At 41.5% G+C, this 22,583-nt stretch overlaps 2 protein-coding genes across 6 annotated transcripts in view; one reads left to right on the top strand and one right to left on the bottom strand.

Moving 5' to 3' along the window:
* LOC139546469 (piggyBac transposable element-derived protein 4-like) overlaps positions 1–22,583 on the top strand; it is a 226,838-nt gene that overhangs the window by 60,196 nt on the left and 144,059 nt on the right. The window contains exons 2-3 of one of the 5 annotated variants that reach the window (XM_071354885.1): positions 248–345; positions 481–658. The exons of 2 other annotated variants lie outside the window; for them this stretch is intronic. In XM_071354885.1, the coding sequence (XP_071210986.1) occupies positions 248–345; positions 481–658 (276 nt within the window). Of the gene's footprint in view, positions 1–247; positions 346–480; positions 659–14,418; positions 15,265–22,583 lie in introns of those variants that run through there. 2 more of the 5 variants (XM_071354913.1, XM_071354878.1) reach the window with 2 other exon arrangements.
* Positions 1–22,583, bottom strand: part of LOC139546449 (piggyBac transposable element-derived protein 4-like) — a 252,812-nt gene that overhangs the window by 186,826 nt on the left and 43,403 nt on the right. The gene's annotated exons all lie outside the window — the stretch shown is intronic.

Here is a 22,583-nt window from a genome sequence, read left to right as displayed (position 1 = left end):
CACTTCATCTAATATAACAGGCTTTTAAAATGCAATATTGATGCATAATTTCCTACTTAAAATGTCAAAGGGACGTAAACGGCACCCATTTTGTGGAACGACCCTTTTACATTTGCAACACAAACAACATTTTAGGAAATCATGATGAAAGTGGCCATTTTAGACATATGCATGCCTCTTGTAAGACTCTAAGATTGCAATAGATGGTCATAAGTTTACCATCTGTTTGATGTTCTAATTCACACAGGAGAGAGACATGACTATGGTGGATCCTCTGGGGAGCCTCAACAACATCCTGATGCTGACGAGTCAGAGAAGAGTCTCTCCAGATCAGAACACCAGATGGTACAGCTTGGTCTGGTCTAATATACAGCTTGCTCTATCTGGGTCTGGGCTGCGTTTCTGTAAAGCACTTCATGACAACAGTGGCATCAGCATCCATAATGATATGTGTCTGTGTCCCCTCTTTATGGTTACCAGGACAACGCTAGCCCTTCCTCCCTCCCGGAGTCCCCGTGTCGTGCCTCTCCCAGTAGCACCTTACTGCTGGGTATGAAGAGGTTGTCTGTGCTGCTGGTGGACTGCAGGAAAACAACGGGGCTGAGTGGAACTGTGAGAGGAGGAGAAGAGAAGAAAGGATCAGATTTGACTCATCAAAGTAAGTGCTGTAGTTTAGTTTGAACAAATACAATAGATCTGCCCACTGGTATCTGTTACCAGGACAACCAGCAGAGTTCTGTTAGTTGACATGAAGATGGTCTGGTATCTGTTACCAGGACAACCAGCAGAGTTCTGTTGACAGGAAGATAGACTGGTATCTGTTACCAGGACAACCAGCAGAGTTCTGTTAGTTGACAGGAAGATAGACTGGTATCTGTTACCAGGACAACCAGCAGAGTTCTGTTGACAGGAAGATAGACTGGTATCTGTTACCAGGACAACCAGCAGAGTTCTGTTAGTTGACAGGAAGATAGACTGGTGGATATGGATGTTATGAATATCATAACACTGAAAAAGGATTCTGCCAATGAAAAGAGAGAAACCAATAGACCATATTAAACCCTAATGAAAGTTAGCTTTAGAGAGAAAGTTTGATCTGATGTTAGGTGCATGTTTTACAAAAACATTTTCTCAAAACATTATAGATGTTACATTGTCTGTCCCAGTCAACCCCCCCTTTCTTTACAAGACTCTAGAACACACAAACTAAACTCCAGACACTTCAATGTGGTCTGTATTGCTTCATTAACATCTGATCTACACAACAAATATATTGTTTAAAACAAACTCTGTAAGCCTTTTCTAAAAGCCATGAAATATGTATAAATGAAAAGCATTTTTTGTGAGACTTGGCCTCCGACTCTGTAATGGCCAAAATTCATTTAATTTTCTACTTTATCAGGTCAAATGACGGCTGAACTCCAACATAGACTTTAAAGAACATTGTTTCATTTGAAATTACTAACTTTTTTGACATCAATGTGCTGCTAACAGTTTAGTTTCCTCCACTGTCCCTGTCCTCATACCGGGCTTAAACTGTTGATCCTCTGCTTCTCAACACATGTGACCGCTCTCCTTGACAATGAACCGATTGAAGATATACAAAAGGTACATGTTGGTTATCTCCATCTGTGACGTTTCAAGCTAGCTGTGGAGTGAGTTTACGTCCCGTTCTCACCCCCGTTACACATGTTCAGGTTGACTTTCCCACGGAATCGACCATATATGTTGGTTATCTCCACCTGTGACTTGGCGCTCCGGTACCGTTTGCCGTGTGGTACCGCTTGCCGTGTGGTACCGCTTGCCGTGTGGTACCGCTTGCCATGTGGTACCGCTTGCCGTGTGGTACCGCTTGCCGTGTGGTACCGTTTGCCGTGTGGTACCGCTTGCCATGTGGTACCGCTTTCCGTGTGGTACCGCTTGCCGTGTGGTACCGCTTGCCGTGTGGTACCGCTTGCCATGTGGTACCGCTTGCCATGTGGTAAAAGAGAGAACAGTCTATGACTAGGGTGGCTGGAGTCTTTTGACAATTTTTAGGGCCTTCCTCTGACACCGCCTGGTATAAATGTCCTGGATGGCAGGAAGCTCGGCCCCAGTGATGTACTTTAGTGCCTTGTGGTCGGAGGTCGAGCAGTTGCCATACCAGGCAGTGATGCAACCAGTCAGGAGGCTCTCGATGGTGCAGTTATCAGGCCTACCACTGTTGTCATCGGCAAACTTAATGATGTGTTGGAGTCGTGCCTGGCTGTGCAGTCATGAGTGAACAGGGAGTACAGGAGGGGACTGAGCATGGACACCTTGCTCAGAACATGAGAACATATAAAAGCTGGTGGTTCCTTTTAACATGAGTCTTCAATATTGGTTGTAGTTATTATAGGAATTATGACGCGTCGACTATGTCTCTCTATACCATTTGTATTTCATATACCTTTGACTATTGGATGTTCTTATAGGCACTTTAGTATTGCCTGCCTAATCTCAGGAGTTGATAGGCTTGAAGTCATAAACAGTGCTGTGCTTCAAGCATTGCTAAGAGCTGCTGGCAATTGCAGTAAAGTGCTGTTTGAATGAATGCTTACGAGCATGCTGCTGCCTACCACCGCTCAGTCAGACTGCTCTGTCAAATATCAAATCATAGACTTAACTATAATATAATAAACACACAGAAATACAAGCCTTAGGTCATTAATATGGTCAAATCCAGAAACTATAATTTCGAAAACAAAATGTTTATTCTTTCAGTGAAATACGGAACCGTTCCATATTTTATAAAACGGGTGGCATCCATAAGTCTAAATATTGCTGTTACATTGCACAACCTTCAATGTTATGTCATAATTACAGTTGAAGTCAGAAGTTTACATACACCTTAGCCAAATACATTTAAACTCAGTTTTTCACAATTCCTGACATTTAATCCTTGTAAAAATGCCCTATTTTAGGTCAGTTAGGATCACCACTTTATTTTAAGAATGTGAAATGTCAGAATAATAGTAGAGAGAATGATATATTTCAGCTTTTATTTCTTTCATCACATTCCCAGTGTGTCAGAAGTTTACATACACTCAATTAGTATTTGGTAGCATTGCCTTTAAAATTGTTTAACTTGGGTCAAACGTTTCGGGTAGCCTTCCACAAGCTTCCCACAATAAGTTGGGTGAATTTTGGCCCCTTCCTCCTGACAGAGCTGGTGTAACTGAGTCAGGTTTGTAGGCCTCTTTGCTCACACACACTTTTTCAGTTCTGGCCACACATTTTCTATAGGATTGAGGTCAGGGCTTTGTGATGGCCACTCCAATACCTTGACTTTGTTGTCCTTAAGCCATTTTGACACAACTTTGGAAGTATGCTTGAGGTCATTGTCCATTTGGAAGACCCATTTGTGACCAAGCTCTAACTTCTTGACTGATGTCTTGAGATGTTGTTTCAATATATCCACAATTTTCCTGCCTCATGATGCCATCTATTTTGTGAAGTGCACCAGTCCCTCCTGCAGCAAAGCACCCCCACAACATGATGCTGCCACCCCCGTGCTTCACGGTTGGGATGGTGTTCTTCGGCTTGCAAGCCTCCCCCCTTTTTCCTCCAAACATAACGATGGTCATTATAGCCAAACAGTTATATTTTTGTTTCATCAGACCAGAGGACATTTCTCCAAAAAGTATGATCTTTGTCCCCATGTGCAGTTGCAACCTGTAGTCTGGCTTTTTATGGCGGTTTTGGAGCAGGGGCTTCTTCCTTGCTGAGCGACCTTTCAGGTTATGTCGATATAGGACTCGTTTTACTGTGGACATAGATAATGTTGTACCCGTTTCCTCCAGCGCCTTCACAAGGTCCTTTGTTGTTGTTCTGGGATTGATTTGCACTTTTCGCACCAAAGTACGTTCATCTCTAGGAGACAGAACGCGTCTCCTTCCGTAGCTGTATTTTTTAAATTATTTTTATTTTACCAGGTATGTTTAGTGAGAACACATTCTCATTTACAGCAACAACCTGGGGAATAGTTACAGGGGAGAAGAGGGGGATGAATGAGCCAATATGACGGCTGCGGGGTCCCATGGTGTTTATACTTGCGTACTATTGTTTGTACAGATGAACGTGGTACCTTCAGGCGTTTGGAAATTGCTCCCAAGGATGAACCAGACTTGTGGAGGTCTACAATTTTTTTCTGAGGTCTTGGCTGATTTCTTTTGATTTTCTCATGACTGTTATACAAGCTGTACACTCACTACTTTACATTGTAGCAAAGTGTCATTTCTTCAGTGTTGTCACATGAAAAGATATACTCAAACATTTCCAAAAATGTGAGGGGTGTACTCACTTTTGTGATATACTGTACATATGAGATGAGTAATGTAGGGTATGTAAACATTATATTAAGTGGCATTGTTTAAAGTGGCTAGTGAAACATTTTTACATATATTTCCATCAATTCCCATTATTAAAGTGGCTGGAGTTGAGTCAGTATGTTGGCAGCAGCCACTAAATGTTAGTGGTGGCTGTTTAACAGTCTGATGGCCTTGAGATAGAAGCTGTTTTTCAGTCTCTCGGTCCCTGCTTTGATGCACCTGTACTGACCTCGCCTTCTGGATGATAGCGGGGTGAACAGGCAGTGGCTCGGGTGGTTGTTGTCTTTGATGATCTTTATGGCCTTCCTGTGACATCGGGTGGTGTAGGTGTCCTGGAGGGCAGGTAGTTTGCCCCCGGTGATGCGTTGTGCAGACCTCACTACCCTCTGGAGAGCCTTACAGTTGTGGGCGGAGCAGTTGCCGTACCAGGCGGTGATACAGACCGACAGGATGCTCTCGATTGTGCATCTGTAGAAGTTTGTGAGTGCTTTTGGTGACAAGCCGAATTTCTTCAGTCTCCTGAGGTTGAAGAGGCGCTGCTGCGCCTTCTTCACAACGCTGTCTGTGTGGGTGGACCAATTCAGTTTGTCCGTGATGTGTATGCCGAGGAACTTAAAACTTACTACCCTCTCCACTACTGTCCCGTCGATGTGGATAGGGGGGTGCTCCCTCTGCTGTTTCCTGAAGTCCACAATCATCTCCTTTGTTTTGTTGACGTTGAGTGTGAGGTTATTTTCCTGACACCACACTCCGAGGGCCCTCACCTCCTCCCTGTAGGCCGTCTCGTCGTTGTTGGTAATCAAGCCTACCACTGTAGTGTCGTCCGCAAACTTGCGTCTATGTGTGGAGTAAAGGTGGTCTAGAGTTTTCCTCTGGTTGCACATTTTACGCGCTGGTAGAAATGAGGAAAAACAGATTTGAGTTTCCCTGCATTAAAGTCTCCAGCCACTAGGAGCGCCACCTCTGAATGAGTGTGTTCCTGTTTAAAGTCCCCGGCCACTAGGAGCCCACCTCTGGATGAGTGTTTTCCTGTTTGCTTATGGCCATATTTATATTGAACCTTTATATAACTGGGCAAGTCAGTTAAGAACAAGTTCTTATTTACAATGACGGCCTACATCAGACGACGCTGGGCCAATTCTGCGTCGCCCTATGGGACTCCCAACAATAGCTGGTTGTGATATGATGACTCGGTGAAACAGTTTTTAATGTCCCGTTGGTAGGATATATACGTAATCGTACTTCGTCTTTTATCGATTGATTGTACGTTGGCTAATAGGACCGATGGTAAAGGTAGATTACCCTCTTGGCGACGGATCCTTACAAGGCACCTGGACCTTCGTCCCTGATACCTCCGTTTCTTTCTCATGCGAATGACGAGGATGAGGGCCTTGTCCGGCTTCTGAAGTAAATCCTTCATTGAAGAAAAAGTATTTCTCCAGTACGGGGTGAGTAATCGCTGTCCTGATATCTAGAAGCTATTTTCGGTCATAAGACACAGTGGCAGAAACATTATGTACAAAATAAGTTACAAATAACGAGAAGAAGCATACACAATCGCACAATTGGTTACGGGATCGTAAAATGGTGTAGTTAACAAGCAATACTTCTCACTATTTAAAGAGAATTTCCCCTCTCTGATGCAAAAACTCAAGGCAAACATACAATTTTGGAGAACTCTCCCAAATTTCTTTGCTCGGAAGAATGAATGCCATTAAAATGGTCTTCCTCCCACAACTGCTCTACCTATACCAGAACATCCCAGTATTCATACCTACGTCATTTCATAAACAACTGCTCTACCTATACCAGAACATCCCAGTATTCATACCTAAATCCTTTCATAAACAACTGGACTCAATTATCAATCCTTCATCTGGGATTGTAAAACACACAGGATAGGTAAACAACACCTCTGTAAATCCAAGATGGAAGGAGGATTATAAAACACACAGGATAGGTAAACAACACCTCTGTAAATCCAAGATGGAAGGAGGATTATAAAACACACAGGATAGGTAAACAACACCTCTGTAAATCCAAGATGGAAGGAGGATTATAAAACACACAGGATAGGTAAACAACACCTCTGTAAATCCAAGATGGAAGGAGGATTATAAAACACACAGGATAGGTAAACAACACCTCTGTAAATCCAAGATGGAAGGAGGATTATAAAACACACAGGATAGGTAAACAACACCTCTGTAAATCCAAGATGGAAGGAGGATTATAAAACACACAGGATAGGTAAACAACACCTCTGTAAATCCAAGATGGAAGGAGGATTATAAAACACACAGGATAGGTAAACAACACCTCTGTAAATCCAAGATGGAAGGAGGATTATAAAGCACACAGGATAGGTAAACAACACCTCTGTAAATCCAAGATGGAAGGAGGATTATAAAACACACAGGATAGGTAAACAACACCTCTGTAAATCCAAGATGGAAGGAGGATTATAAAGCACACAGGATAGGTAAACAACACCTCTGTAAATCCAAGATGGAAGGAGGATTATAAAACACACAGGATAGGTAAACAACACCTCTGTAAATCCAAGATGGAAGGAGGATCGTCTCTCCCAAATGTTATATTTTACTACTGGGCTGCTAACCTCCGTGCTGTGACGTTTTGGCTGGATGACACACATCCGTCATCCAGTTGGCTGAGTACGGACCGTGAGGATTGCCACCCCTTCTCTATTGGGCTGCTAACCTCCACGCTGTTACGTTTTGGCTGGATGACACACATCCGTCATCCAGCTGGTTGAGTACGGACCGTGAGGATATCCACCCCTTCTCTATTGGCGCTGGGATTGTGTCGCCTGTCAATCTGGAGATGTCACATTATAGTAACAATCCTATTATACATAGCACAGTCCGTATCTGGAGATGTCACGTTATCGTAACAATCCTATTATACATAGCACAGTCCGTATCTGGAAGCAAATTATAGTCTACTTTGACATGAGACCAATATCATTCATGCTCCCCGTTGTCAGGAATTCCTCCTTTTCTCCCTCTAACCTTGATAACAACTTTGAGCGATGGGGAGAGTTGGGGATAAATACCATAGGGGATCTATATATAGAAGGGACCTTTGCCTCCTTTGAGTTGCTGAGGGAAACGTATCATCTTCCCAGAAGTAACTTTTTCAGATACCTACAGATCAGAGACTATGCCATCTCCTTCAGCGCCATTCTTCATATGATCTATTACATCATAAAACACTCTTCAACCCGAATGATCTATTACATCATAAAACACTACTCAACCCATATGATCTATTACATCATAAAACACTACTCAACCCATATGATCTATTACATCATAAAACACTACTCAACCCATATGATCTATTACATCATAAAACACTAAACCCATATGATCTAGTACATCATAAAACACTTTTCAACCCATATGATCTATTACATCATAAAACACTTTTCAACCCATATGATCTATTACATCATAAAACACTACTCAACCCATATGATCTATTACATCATAAAACACTACTCAACACATATGATCTATTACATCATAAAACACTACTCAACCCATATGATCTATTACATCATAAAACACTACTCAACCCATAGGATCTATTACATCATAAAACACTTTTCAACCCATATGATCTATTACATCATAAAACACTTTTCAACCCATATGATCTATTACATCATAAAACACTCTTCAACCCGTATGATCTATTACATCATAAAACACTTTTCAACCCATATGATCTATTACATCATAAAACACTACTCAACCCATATGATCTATTACATCATAAAACACTACTCAACCCATATGATCTATTACATCATAAAACACTACTCAACCCATATGATCTATTACATCATAAAACACTCTTCAACCCATATGATCTATTACATCATAAAACACTACTCAAACCCATATGATCTATTACATCATAAAACACTACTCAACCCATATGATCTATTACGTCATAAGTCTAATAAAACGTATACAAATATGTCACAGTGAATTCATGACATGTGGATGAACAAGCCTTTACATACTATATAATATGGCTATATATAGACTGAACAAAATATAAACGCAACGATTTACAGTACATATACGTCAGTCAATGTCAATACATTCATTAGGCCCTGATCTGCGGACTTCACATGACTGGGCATTGGCCCACCCACTGGGGAGTCAGGCCCAGCCAATCAGAATTAGTTTTCCCCCTCAAAATGGCTTTATTACAGAGAGACGTTCTACTCGGTTCCATCAGCTGTCCAGGTGGCTGGTCTCAGTCTCCCGCAGGGGAAGAAGCCGGATGTGGAGGTCCTGGGCGGGCGTGGTTACACGTGGTCTGCATTTGTGAAGCCGGTTGGACGTACTGCCAAATTCTCTAAAATGATGTTGGAGGCGGCTTATGGTAGAGGAATTTACAGTACCAGTCAAAAGTTTGGACACGCCTACTCATTCCAGGGTTTTTCTTTATTTTTACTATGTTCTACATTGTAGAATAATAGTGAAGACATCAACTCTGAAATAACACATATGGAATCATGTAGTAAACAAAAAAGTGTTCAACAAATAAATATATTTTATATTTGAGATTCTTCAAATTAGCCACCCTTTGCTTCGATGACAGCTTTGCACACTCTTGGAATTCTCTCAACCAGCTTGATGAGGTAGGCTCGTAGAATGCATTTTAATTAACAGGTGTGCCTTAAAAGTAAATTTGTGGAATTTATTTTCTTCTTAATGCATTTGTGCCAATCAGTTGTGTTGTGACAAGGTAGGGGTGGTATACAGAAGATGCCCTATTTGGTAAAAGACCAAGTCCATATTATGACAATAACAGCTCAATTAAGCAAAGAGAAAAGACAGTCCATCATTACTTGAAGGTCAGTCAATCCAGAAAAGTTCAAGAACTTTTTAAATGTTTCTTCAAGTACAGTCGCAAAAGAGCTATGATGAAACTGGCTCTCACGAGGACCACCACAGGAAAGGAAGACCCATAGTTACCTCTGCTGCAAAGGAAAAGTTAATTAGTTACCAGCCTCAGAAATTGCAGCCCAAATAACTGCTTCACAGAGTTCAATTAAGAGACACAGCTCAACATCAACTGTTCAGAGGACACTGCGTAAATCAGGCCTTCATGGTCAAATTGCTGCAAACAAACCACCAACAAATGCTCAGCATATGTGGGAACTCCTACAAGACTGTTGGAAAAGCATTCCAGGTGAAGCTGGTTGAGAGAATGCCAAGCTGTCATCAAGGCAAAGGGTGGCTACTTTGAAGAATCTAATATATATTTAGATTTGTTTAACACTTTTTTGGTTACTACATGATTCCATATGTGTTTTTCATAGTATTGATGTCTTCACTATTATTCCACAATGTAGAAAATAGTAAAAATGAAGAAAAACCCTTGAATGAGTAGGTGAGTCCTAACTTTTGACTGGTACTGTACATTAAATTCCCTGGCAACAGCTCCAGTGGACATTCCTGCAGTCAGCATGCCAATTGCCCGCTCCCTCTGAGACATCTGTGGCATTGTTGTGTGACAAAACTGCACATTTTAGAGTGGCCTTTTATTGTCCCCGGCACAAGGTGCACCTGTGTAATGATAATGCTGTTTAATCAGCTTCTTGATATACCACACCTGTCAGGTGGATGGATTATTTTGGAAAAGGAGAAATGTTCACTAACAGGGATGCAAAAGTTGTGCCCAATTCAAGAGAAATAAGCATTTTGTACGTATGGGGAAAAATTCTGCTATCGTTTTTTTCAGCTCATGAAACATGGGACCAACACTTTACATGTTGCGTTTATATTTTTGTTCAGTGTAGTTGCTATCAGTTTTAGAAACATATGATGTCATAGGTTATTGATCACATGAGAATGAACAAGCCTTTTCAGACTCTATGATATGGCTGTATATAGACTTACTATATATAGTAACTATCAGTTTTAGGAACATCTACCCCAAATATTTCACCTTATTTTTTACTTTACCCAAAATATGACATCGGCGATAGTCAAAATGTTGAAAATCTGTGAACGTCTAAATAAGAAATTGGGCCATTTAAACAGCATGTGTCGAACCCTTTCAACAACGGGGATGTGATGTGCTTTGTATCTTCGACATAAAAACTAGTTTTGGACTTCCACACAAAATTCCTAATTTACTTATTTTTCAGTTTAAGGGTCGCATTCTGTATCATATCGTAGGTCGCATTCTGTATCATACAGCTATGAAAGTTATATATTTAGAACCACCTGCTCGATTGGAATCTTGCGACGTCTGTGTCTTCAGTGTCCTAGAACTGTCTAGTTTTTTGTGTTCTGACTTGTAAAACAGGATGAATAAAATAAGTAATGTAAACATATTATCAGTAATTACCAGGAAGCTCTACAATATTTGTTTTAAAATCACACCAAGACTGTTAAAACTGGCATCAGGTTATTGAGGGATCTGATTAGTATTTACCCTCGTAGCAAGGCCGTTTTATCATGTGGAGGTTTCATTCAGGTCTCTATTTAAATGAACACTCTGTCTTTAGCAGGAGAAAGACCAGACTCAGAAGAACCAGAGCCAGGGACGTCCAAACCAGCAAGAAGACACCAGTGTTCCCACTGTGGAAAGAGTTTTAACCAGAAAGGACACCTGAACCAACATGAGAGAATACACACAGGGGAGAAGCCTTACCACTGCTCCCAGTGTGGAAAGGGTTTTAACCAGAAAAGCTACCTGAAAAAACACGAGAGAATACACATAGAGGAGAAGCCTTACCACTGCTCCCAGTGTGGAAAGAGTTTTACCCACTTGTGTAATCTGAAAACACATGAGAGAATACACACAGGGCAGAAGCCTTACCATTGCTCCCAGTGTGGAAAGGATTTTACACACTTAAATAACCTGAAAACACATGAGCAATTACACACAGGGGAGAAGCCTTACTGCTGCTCCCAGTGTGGAAAGCGTTTTAACCAGAAAAGCTACCTGAAAAAACATGAGAGAATACACACAGGAGAAAAGCCTTACCACTGCTCCCAGTGTGGGAAGGGTTGTAACCAGTTAGGTGACCTGAAACGACATGAGAGAATACACACAGGAGAAAAGCTGTACTATTGTTCCCAGTGTGGAAAAGGTTGTAACCACTTAGGTGACCTGAAACGACATGAGAGAATACACACAGGAGAAAATCTGTACTATTGTTCCCAGTGTGGAAAGGGTTGTAACCACTTAGGTGACCTGAAACGACATGAGAGAATACACACAGGAGAAAAGCTGTACCACTGCTCCCAGTGTGGAAAGCGTTTTACCCACTTACGTAACCTGAAAACACATGAGATAATACATACAGGGGAGAAGCCTTACCACTGCTCCCAGTGTGGAAAGCGTTTTATCCACTTATGTAACCTGAAAACACATGAGCAATTACACACAGGTGAGAAGCCTTACCCCTGCTCCCAGTGTGGAAAGAGTTTTAATCAGAAAAGCTACCTTAAAAAACATGAGAGATCACACACCGGGGAGAAGCCTTACCACTGCTCCCAGTGTGGTAAGGGTTGTAACCAGTTAGGGGACCTGAAACAACATGAGAGAGTACACACAGGAGAAAAGTTGTACCACTGCTCCCAGTGTGGAAAGAGTTTTACCCAGTTAGGGGTCCTGAAACGGCATGAGAGAATACACACGGGAGAGAAGCCTTACCACTGCTCTGAGTGTGGAAAATGTTTTACCCAGTTATTGAACTTGAAAACACATGAGAGAATACACACACAGGGGAGAAGCCTTACCACTCCTCCCAGTGTGGAAATTGTTTTAATCAGTTAGGTAACATGAGAACACATGAGATAAAACACACAGGAGATAAGGATGTAGGCTACTGAACAGTAGGAAAGAGGACAGATTTAGGCTGCTGAACAGTAGGATAAATATATGCCTCTGAACAGTGGGACATAGGAGAGGTGCAAGCCCTATACGTGGTGGGAGAGTAGGCTGCAGAGACTCGGGAAATTCGTGTTAGGTATTGACTTTCCAGTGTTTTCACTACTGCATGTATTTTTATGTAAATAAACTGTTATCTCAGAATGATGTTGGGGGTAATTAAGTACTGGTGCTATAATGTCTGGCGCCGCCTCCACTGGCCCTTAGGGATGTGTGTCATAGTATCACAGGGTATCATAGGGATGGGTATCATAGGATATCATAGGGATGGGTATCATAGTATCATAGGGTATCATAGGTATGGGTATCATAGGGATGTGTATCATAGTATCATAGGATATCATAGGGATGTGTATCATAGTATCATAGGGTATCATAGGGATGGGTATCATAGGGATGTGTATCATAGTATCATAGGGATGTGTATCATAGTATCATAGGGATGGGTATCATAGGGTATCATAAGGATGTGTGTCATAGTATCATAGATATCATAGGGTATCATAAGGATGGGTATCATAGGGTATCATAAGGATGGGTATCATAGTATCATAAGGATGTGTGTCATAGTATCATAGATATCATAGGGTATCATAAGGATGGGTATCATAGTATCATAGATATCATAGGATATCATAAGGATGGGTATCATAGTATCATAAGGATGTGTGTCATAGATATCATAGGGTATCATAAGGATGGGTATCATAGGGATGGGTATCATAAGGATGGGTATCATAAGGATATCATAGGGCTGTGTATCATAGTAGTGTGCTGAATAACTACTGAATAAGTAGTGGTCCTATAATGTAAACTCCAACAGGAAATACATTCTAATGTATAACTTCAAGATAATTTTCACTCTGGTTTCAATTACATTTTCATCCAAACTAACAAGCAAATATTTTATGAATTTATTGTTTCCAAATCAACTTGCAAGGCTCCACAGATCAAAAGAGCAAAGCCTTGCAGATTGATGGTTGGGGTCCATCCGATGATAAGAGTCTGGGAAGATCAAAGCCTTGCAGATTGATGGCTGGGGTCCATCCGATGATAAGAGTCTGGGAAGATCAAAGCCTTGCAGATTGATGGCTGGGGTCCATCCGATGATAAGAGTCTGGGAAGATCCAATAGCCGTATTTGCCAAATTTGTTAGAAGTAGTGTAAGATAGTAGTTAATAGTGTAAGAATTTGAGTTGTGTAATTTTGCCAAATCAAAATGTATTGGGGGTATGTGAGACAATGAAGATGTACCATAGTTGTTTATTATATTGTGATTGTCTTGTATATATATATACATATATATATATTAGGGATTGATTGTTTATATATTAAGGGTATGTTGTTTATTATATTGTGATTGTCTTGTGTATATATATATATATATTAGGGATTGATTGTTTATATATTAAGGGTATGTTGTTTATTATATTGTGATTGTCTTGTGTATATATATATATATTAGGGATTGATTGTTTATATATTAAGGGTATGTTGTTTATTATATTGTGATTGTCTTGTGTATATTTATATATATTAGGGATTGATTGTTTATATATTAAGGGTATGTGAGACAAGGAAGACGTACCATAGTTGTTTATTAGGAAAGGAAATTGTATTAATTATCGGATGTTGTGAAACAAACAACAATTGTGTCTGTCATTGTCTGTTGTCATTACAATCGCCGCCTAACCTTGTTGTATTCCCCCTTCCCCTTTCCCTTTTGAAAAGGACCACCATGTAAATATCTGTTAAGCATTATTGTGTTATCCTTCATGATTTTCTTAAATTGTATGTGGAGGCGTCACCAGCTGGAGCGCCCTTATTGTATGTATTTTACAAACTGTCAAATAAATTCAATCAATATACATGTTCATATTAAGCTTATACTTCTGTGTACAGGAAAGTATTATTTGTAAGATGGAAGAGAAAATATATCAGTTTATTGTTAAATTATTATGACGTTCTTTCCAATACAAAAGTGTAGTAACTGTTGTTTCCAAACTGCGGTACCCACTCCAGCCAGCAGATGGCGATATGCGTCTTTCAGCTGACTCTTCTTGCGTGACGTGTAATCTAGTGGACTGGACGCTTCTTCAGGAGCAACAACACGGCTAATCTTTCAAACGCCTCGGTAGCTTGCTAGCCAACATAAAACTGAAAGATTGACGTTTTAGACCATGTTAATGTACATTAGCTAATCTCAGTGTTTTAAACACAATTCTGTTGACGTTTCTACTGGTTAACTTTAAGCTAATTTGGTTGTTCAATTTGCAAACTTGTTAAAGATTGATACTGAGCCTAGCACTAGGCTAGTCGCTAATGTTAACTAGCTAGCTAACATCCCGGACCATGAGCTCACTAAACTACTCGCCCCTTGCTAAAGAAGAGGAGGTCTACTGGACGGAGAAAGAAGCTCTGGGGCTGAACATTGTCGTGAAAGAAGAAGAAGAAGAGGGTGTTACAGTGAAAGAAGAGAAATCTCCGTTTGGAGAGGAAGAGGGGATGGAGGCTGTCACAGTGGAAGAGGAGGAGGAAGAAGCTTTCAGAATGAAAAAGGAGGAAGAGGAGAATATCACACTGAAAGATGAGGGTATTACAGTGAAATATGAGAAAGAACATATTGTAGTGAAAGAGGAAGAGGGGATAGAGGCTGTCACAGTGGAAGAGGAGGAGGTAGACACTTTCAGAATGAAAGAGGAGGCAGAGGAGGCTGTTAAAGTGAAAGAAGAAGAAGAGGATGTTGCTGTGAAAAAAGATAAAGAACCTTTAGGAGTGGGAGAGGGGATAGAGGCAGGCAGAGTGGAAGAGGAGGTAGAAGCTTTCAGAATGAAAGAGGAGGATGTTATAGGGGAAAAAGAGGAAGAACCTTTTAGAGAGGAAGAGGAGGCTGACTCAATAAAGGTGAAGGAGGAAGTCGTTTTGGGAGTGAAAGAGGAGGAGACAGAAGATCAGATTAACACCAGTGAGTACTGTCTTAAACAGGGGCACAAACTCTGCCATTGTTGAACTAATGTGGGGTTTTAAAATTCAATATTGGTGCATAATTTATACTTAAAAGGAATGCAAAACTCACCCAATTCGTGGAACGACCCTTTTACATTTGCATCACAAAAATATATTTAATAAAATAATGATGGAAGTGGCCATTTTAGGCCCTTTTTAGACATATTAATGCCTCTTGTTAGATCCTATGATTGTAATAGAAGATCATAAGTTTACAATCGGTTTGATGTTCTCGTTCACACAGGAGAGAGACATGACTATCGTGGATCCTCTGGGGAGCCTCAACAACATCCTGATGCTGACGAGGCAGAGAAGAGTCTCTACAGATCACAACACCAGATGGTACAGCTTAGTCTGGTCTAGCATACAGCTTGCTCTATCGGGATCTGGGTTTCTGTAAAGCACTTTATAACAACCATTACATCAGCATCCATAATGACATGTGTCTGTGTCCCCTCTTTATGGTTACCAGGACAACGCTAGCCCTTCCGTCCTCCCGGAGTCCCCGTGTTGTGCCTCTCCCGGTAGCACCTTACTGCTGGGTATGAAGAGGTTGTCTGTGCTGCTGGTGGACTGCAGGAAAACAACGGGGCTGAGTGGAACTGTGAGAGGAGGAGGAGAGAAGAAAGGATCAGATTTGACTCATCAAAGTAAGTGCTGTAGTTTAGTTTGAACAAATAAAATAGATCTGCCCTCTGGTTTCTGTTACCAGGACAACCAGTCTTGAAGGAGTTCCCACATATGCTAAGCACATGTTGGCTACTTTTCCTTCACTCTGCGGTCCAACTCATCCCAAACCTTCTCAATTGGGTTGAGGTCGGTTGATTGTGGAGGCCAGGTCAACTGCTGCAGCACCACATCACTCTCCTAATTGGTCAAATAGCTCTGGGTGGCGGGTGCTCAGACGATGTGGAAGTCCTGGGCTGGCGTTGTTATACATGGTCTGCGGTTGTGAGACCGGTCGGATGTACTGCCAAATTCTCTAAAACAACGTTGGAGGCGGCTTATGGTAGAGAAATTAACATTACATTCTCTGGTAACAGCTCCAGTGGATATTCCTGCAGTCAGCATGCCAATTGCACGCTCCCTCAAAACTTGAGACAACTGTGGCATTGTGTTGTGTGACAAAACTTAACATTTTAGTGGCCTTTTATTGTCCCCAGCACAAGGTGCACCTGCGTAATGATCATGCTGTTTGATCAGCTTCTTGATATGCCACACCTGTCAGGTGAATGGATTATCTTGGCAAAGGAGAAATGTTCACTGACAGGGATGTTATCAAATTTGTGAACCAGATTTGAGAGAAATAATCTTTCATGCGTGTGGAAAAATTCTGGGATGTTTTATTTCAGCTCATGAAACATGGGACCAACACTTTACATATTTATATTTTTGGAACATCTACCCAAAATATTTCATTCTTTTTTTTCTTTACTCAAAATATCATGACATTAATGATAGTCAAAATGTTAAAAAAAATGTGTGATAAATAAAAAGTGAGATTAGGGAGGTAAGGAAATAAATAGGCCATAGAGGCAATTTAGCATTAACACTGGAGTGATAGATGTGCAGATGATGATGTGCAAGTCGAGATACTGTGGTGCAAAAAAATCGAAATAACAATATGGGGATGAGGTAGTTGGGTGTGCTATTTACAGATGGGCTGTGTACAGGTAAGCTGCTCTGACAACTGATGCTTAAAGTTAGAGAGGGAGATACAAGTCTCCAGCTTCAGTGATTTTTGCAATTCGTTCCAGTCATTGGCAGCAGAGAACTGGAAGGAAAGGCGGCCAAAGTAGATGTTGGCTTTGGGGGTGACCAGTGAAATATACCTGCTGGAGTGCGTGCTACTGGTGGGTGAGCTGATGGTGACCAGTGAGCTGAGATAAGGCGGGGCTTTACCTAGCAAAGACTTATAGATGACCTGGAGCCAGTGAGTTTGGCGACGAATATGTAGAGAGGGCCAGCCAACGAGCATACAGGTCGCAGTGGTGGGTAGTATATGGGGCTTTGGTGACAAAATGGATGGCACTGTGATAGACTACATCCAATTTGCTGAGTAGAGTGTTGGAGGCTATTTTGTAAATGACTTCGCCGATGTCAAGGATCGTTAGGATAGTCAGTTTTACGAGCGTATGTTTGGCAGCATGAGTGAAGGAGGTTTTGTTGCGAAATAGGAAGCCGATTTTAGATTTAATTTTGGATAGGATATGCTTAATGTGAGTCTGGAAGGAGAGTTTACAGTCTAACCAGACACCTAGGTATTTATAGTTGTCCACATATTCTAAAATATTCAAAATTCTGTTGAAGAGCATGCATTTAGTTTTACTAGCATTTAAGAGCAGTTGGAGGCCACGGAAGGAGTGTTGTATGGCATTGAAGCTTGTTTGGAGGTTTGTTAACACAGTGTCCAAAGAAGGGCCAGATGTATACAGAATGGTGTCGTCTGCGTAGAGGTGGATCAGAGAATCCCCAGCAGCAAGAGCGACATCATTGATACAGTTGAAGTCAGAAGTTTACATGCACTTATGTTGGAGTCATTAAAACTCGTTTTTCAACCACTCCACAAATTTCTTGTTCACAAACTATAGTTTTGGCAAGTCGTTTAGGATATCTACTTTGTGCATAACACAAGTCATTTTTCCAACAATTGTTTACAGACAGATTATTTCACGTTTAATTCACTGTATCACAATTCCAGTGCCTTTACACAGCTTGGAAAATTCCAGAAAATGATGTCATGGCTTTAGAAGCTTCTGATAGGCTAATTGACATCATCTGAGTCAATTGGAGGTGTACCTGTGGATGTATTTCAAGGCCTACCTTCAAACTCAGTGCCTCTTTGCTTGACATCATGGGAAAATCAAAAGATATCAGCCAAGACCTCAGAAAACAAATTGTAGACCTCCACAAGTCTGGTTCATTGTTGGGAGTAATTTCCAAATGCCTGAAGGTACTACGTTCATCTGTATAAACAATAGTACGCAAGTATAAACACCATGAGACCACGCAGCTGCCATACCGCTCAGGAAGGAGACGCGTTCTGTCTCCTAGAGATGAAGGTACTTTGGTGCGAAAAGTGCTATTCAATCCAAGAACAACAGCAAAGGACCTTGTGAAGATGCTGGAGGAAACAGGTACAAAAGTATCTATATCCACAGTAAAACGAGTCCTATATCGACATAACCTGAAAGGCCGATCAGCAAGGAAGAAGTCACTGCTCCAAAACTGCCATAAAAAAGCCAGACTCCGGTTTGCAACTGCACATGGGGACAAAGATCATACTTTTGGTCTGATGAAACAAAAATAGAACTGTATGGCCATCGTTATGTTTGGAGGAAAAAGGGAGAGGCTTACAAGTCGAAGAACACCATCCCAACCATGAAACACGGGGGTGGGAGCATCATGTTGTGGGGGTGCTTTGCTGCAGGAGGGACTGGTGCACTTCACAAAATAGATGGCATCATGAGGAAAGAAAATGATGTGGATATATTGAAGCAGCATCTCAAGACATCAGTCAGGAAGTTAATGCTTGGTCACAAATGGGTTTTCCAAATGGACAATGACCCCAAGCATACTTCCAAATTTGTGGTAAAATGGCTTAAGGACAACAAAGTCAAGGTATTGGAGTGGCCATCACAAAGCCCTGACCTCAATCCCATAGAATATTTGTTGGCAGAACTGAATAAGCATGTGCGAGCAAGGAGGCCTACAAACCTGTCTCAATTACAATTTTGGCCCTGTCAGGAAGGAATGGGCCAAAATTCACCTAACTTATTGTGGGAAGCTTGTGGAAGGCTACCCGAAACTTTGACCCAAGTTAAACAATTTAAAGCCAATCCTACCAAATACCAATTTAGTGTATGTAAACTTCTGATCCACTGGGAATGTGTTGAAAGAAATAAAAGCTGAAATAAATCATTCTCTCTACTATTATTCTGACATTTCACACCTAAAATAAAGTGGTGATCCTAACTGACATAAGACAGGGAATTTTTACTGGGATTAAATGTCAGGAATTGTGAAAAACTGAGTTTAAATGTATTTGGCTAAGGTGTATGTAAACTTCCGACTTCAACTGTATATACAGAGAAATTGAACCCTGTGTCTCCCCCATAGAGACTGCCAGAGGTCCGGACAACAGGCCCTCCGATTTGACACACTGAACTCTATCTGAGAAGGAGTTGGTGAACCAGGCGAGGCAGTCATTTGAGAAACCAAATCTATTGAGTCTGCCGATAAGAATGCGTTGATTGACAGAGTCGAAAGCCTTGGCCAGGTTTATGAAGACGGCTGCACAGTACTGTTTTTTATCGATGGCGGTTATGATATTGTTTAGGACCTTGAGCATGGCTGAGGTGCACCCATGACCAGCTCGGAAACCAGATTGCATAATGGAGAAGGTACAGTGGTATTCGTAATCGTCGGTGATCTGTTTGTTAACTTGGCTTTCAAAGATTTTAGAAAGGCAGGGCAGGATGGGAATAGGTCTATAACAGTTTGGGTCTAGAGTGTCTCCCCCTTTGAAGAGGGGGATGACCGCAGTAGCTTTCCAATCTTTGGGGATCTCAGACAATACGAAAGACAAGTTGAACAGGTTAGTAATAGTTAGGGTTAGGGTGGGGTTTGCAACAATTTTGGGAAAGAGAGGTTCCAGATTGTCTAGCCCAGCTGATTTGTAGGGATCCAGATTTTGCCGCTCTTTCAGAACATCAGCTGTCTTGATTTGCGTGGGGGGGTGCTTGGGCAAGTTGCTGCAGGTGGTGCAGAGCTTTTGGCCGGGGTAGGGGTAGCCAGGTGGAAAGCATGGCCAGCCGTAGAAAAATGCTTATTGAAATGATCGATTATTGTAGATTTATCGGTGGTGACAGTGTTTCCTAGCTTCAGTGCAGGGGGCAGCTGGGAGGAGGTGCTCTTATTCTCCATGGACTTTAGTGTCCCAAAACGTTTTGGAATTAGTGCTACAGGACGCAAATTTCTATTTGAAAAAGCTAGCCTGAGCTTTCCTAACTGGCTGTTGTGGTGGCATATTTCTGCTTTACCAAATGAGGAGAGTTACAAACTTCACACACCAGTCAGAGTTATACTTAAACTACATCTTTAATAATAAGAGCTTTGCAATAGCATTTTACTTTCAATGATGCGCTATCTCTAATGAACCATTGAAAGTGTCAACAGAAAAGTACAAAGATCTTTTATAGCCAAAATACACCCCTCTCAACTTACATGACGAACCACATATCTTAAGAAAAGTTCACAAAGAAAGACTTTTACTTGAGAGAGAGGAGTATCCCATAGCCAGATAGCATTCGCTATAAATTATCATTCAGTTTGGTCCCTAAGATGAGGTTCTAATCTCGTTCCTGGTACTTCAAAGCACAAAAACATTACCTCATGTTATCTGGAATGCTATTTTGGTTTTATCACCAAAAGACATTGTAAATCTCTTCTGTCAGTGCTATCTCATAGAGGCCCATCCTCAGTGGAACACACACACAATAGTTAACAGAACACTATTATGTCGAATAAAACAACCATTATAATGCAATACAAGCATTATAACATAATCTTGCAATTTTCCACGACACTGTGTATATTGGTTCCTGACTTCCCTGAAAAGTTGCATACCGCTGACTATTCGATGCTAATGCAGAACGCCACAGGATGTTTTTGTGCTGGTCAAGGGAAGACAGGTCTGGAGTGAACCAAGGGCTATATCTATTCTTAGTTCTACATTTTTGGAATGGGGCATGCTTATTTAGGATGGTGAGAAAATTACTTTTAAAGAGAAACCAGACATCCTCTACTGACGGGATGAGGTCAATATCCTACCAGGATACCCGGGCCAGGTCGATTAGAAAGGCCTACTCGCTGAATTGTTTTAGGGAGCGTTTGACAGTGATGAGGGATGGTCGTTTGACCGCGGACCCATTACGGACGCAGGCAATGAGGCAGTGATCGCTAAGATCCTGGTTGAAGACGGCAGAGGTGTATTTAGAGGGCAAGTTAGTCAGGATGATATCTAAGAGGGTGCCCATGGTTACAGATTTAGGGTTGTACCTGGTAGGTTCCTTGATAATTTATGTGAGATTGAGGGCATCTAGCTTAGATTGTAGGACGGCCGGGGTGTTAAGCATATCCCAGTTTAGGTCACCTAACTGTACGAACTCTGAAGATAGATTGGGGGGAAATCAATTCACATATGGTGTCCAGGGCACAGCTGGGGGCTGAGGGGAATCTATAACAAGCGGCAACAGTGAGAGACTTGTTTCTGTCACTTTAACCATACCTACATGTACATACTACCTCAATAAGCCTGACTAACCGGTGTCTGTATATAGCCTTGCTACTGTTATTTTCAAATGTCTTTTTACTGGTATTTTATTTCTTTACTTACCTACACACACATACCTTTTTTTCGCACTATTGGTTAGAGCCTGTAAGTAAGCATTTCACTCTAAGGTCTACACCTGTTGTATTCGACGCACGTGACAAATAAACTTTGATTTGATTTGATTCTGGAAAGGTGGATTTTTAAAAGTAGAAGCTCTAATTGTTTTTGGCACAGACCTGGATAGTATGACAGAACTCGGCAGTAGATTGTAACTCTGCCCCCTTTGGAAGTACTATCTTGTCAGAAAATGTTGTAGTTGGGGATGGAAATGTCAGGATTTTTGGTGGCCTTCCTAAACCAGGATTCAGACACGGCTAGGACATCAGGGTTGGCGAAGTGTGCTAAAGCAGTGAATAAAACAAACTTAGGGGGGAGGCTTCTGATGTTAACATGCATGAAACCAAGGCTATTACAGTTACAGAAGTCAACAAATGAGAGTGCCTGGGGAATGGGAGTGGTGCTGGGGGCTGGAGTGCCTGGGTTAGCCTCTACATCACCAGAAGAGGAGTAGGATAAGTGTATGACTAAAGGCTATAAGAACTGGTCATCTAGTGCGTTCAGAACAGGGAGTAAAAGGAGCAGATTTCTGGGCACGGTAGAATAGATTCAAGGCATAATGTACAGACAAGGGTATGGTAGGATGTGAGTACAGTGGAGGTAAACCTAGGCATTGAGTGACGATGAGAGAGGTTTTGTCTCTAGAGGCACCAGTTAACCCAGGTGAGGTCACTGCATGTGTGGGGGGTGGGACAAAAGGGCTATCTAAGGCATGTTGGGCGGGGCTGGGGGCTCTACAGTGAAATAAAACAATAATAACTAACCTAAACAGCAATAGACAAGGCATATTGACATTAGGAAGAGGCATGTGTAGCCGAGTGATCATA

This window comes from Salvelinus alpinus, chromosome 2, assembly GCF_045679555.1.
Source record: "Salvelinus alpinus chromosome 2, SLU_Salpinus.1, whole genome shotgun sequence".
NCBI lineage: Eukaryota > Metazoa > Chordata > Actinopteri > Salmoniformes > Salmonidae > Salvelinus > Salvelinus alpinus.
The sequence above is the reverse complement of the archived record's forward strand: the minus strand, read 5'-3'. Positions and strand labels throughout refer to the sequence as shown.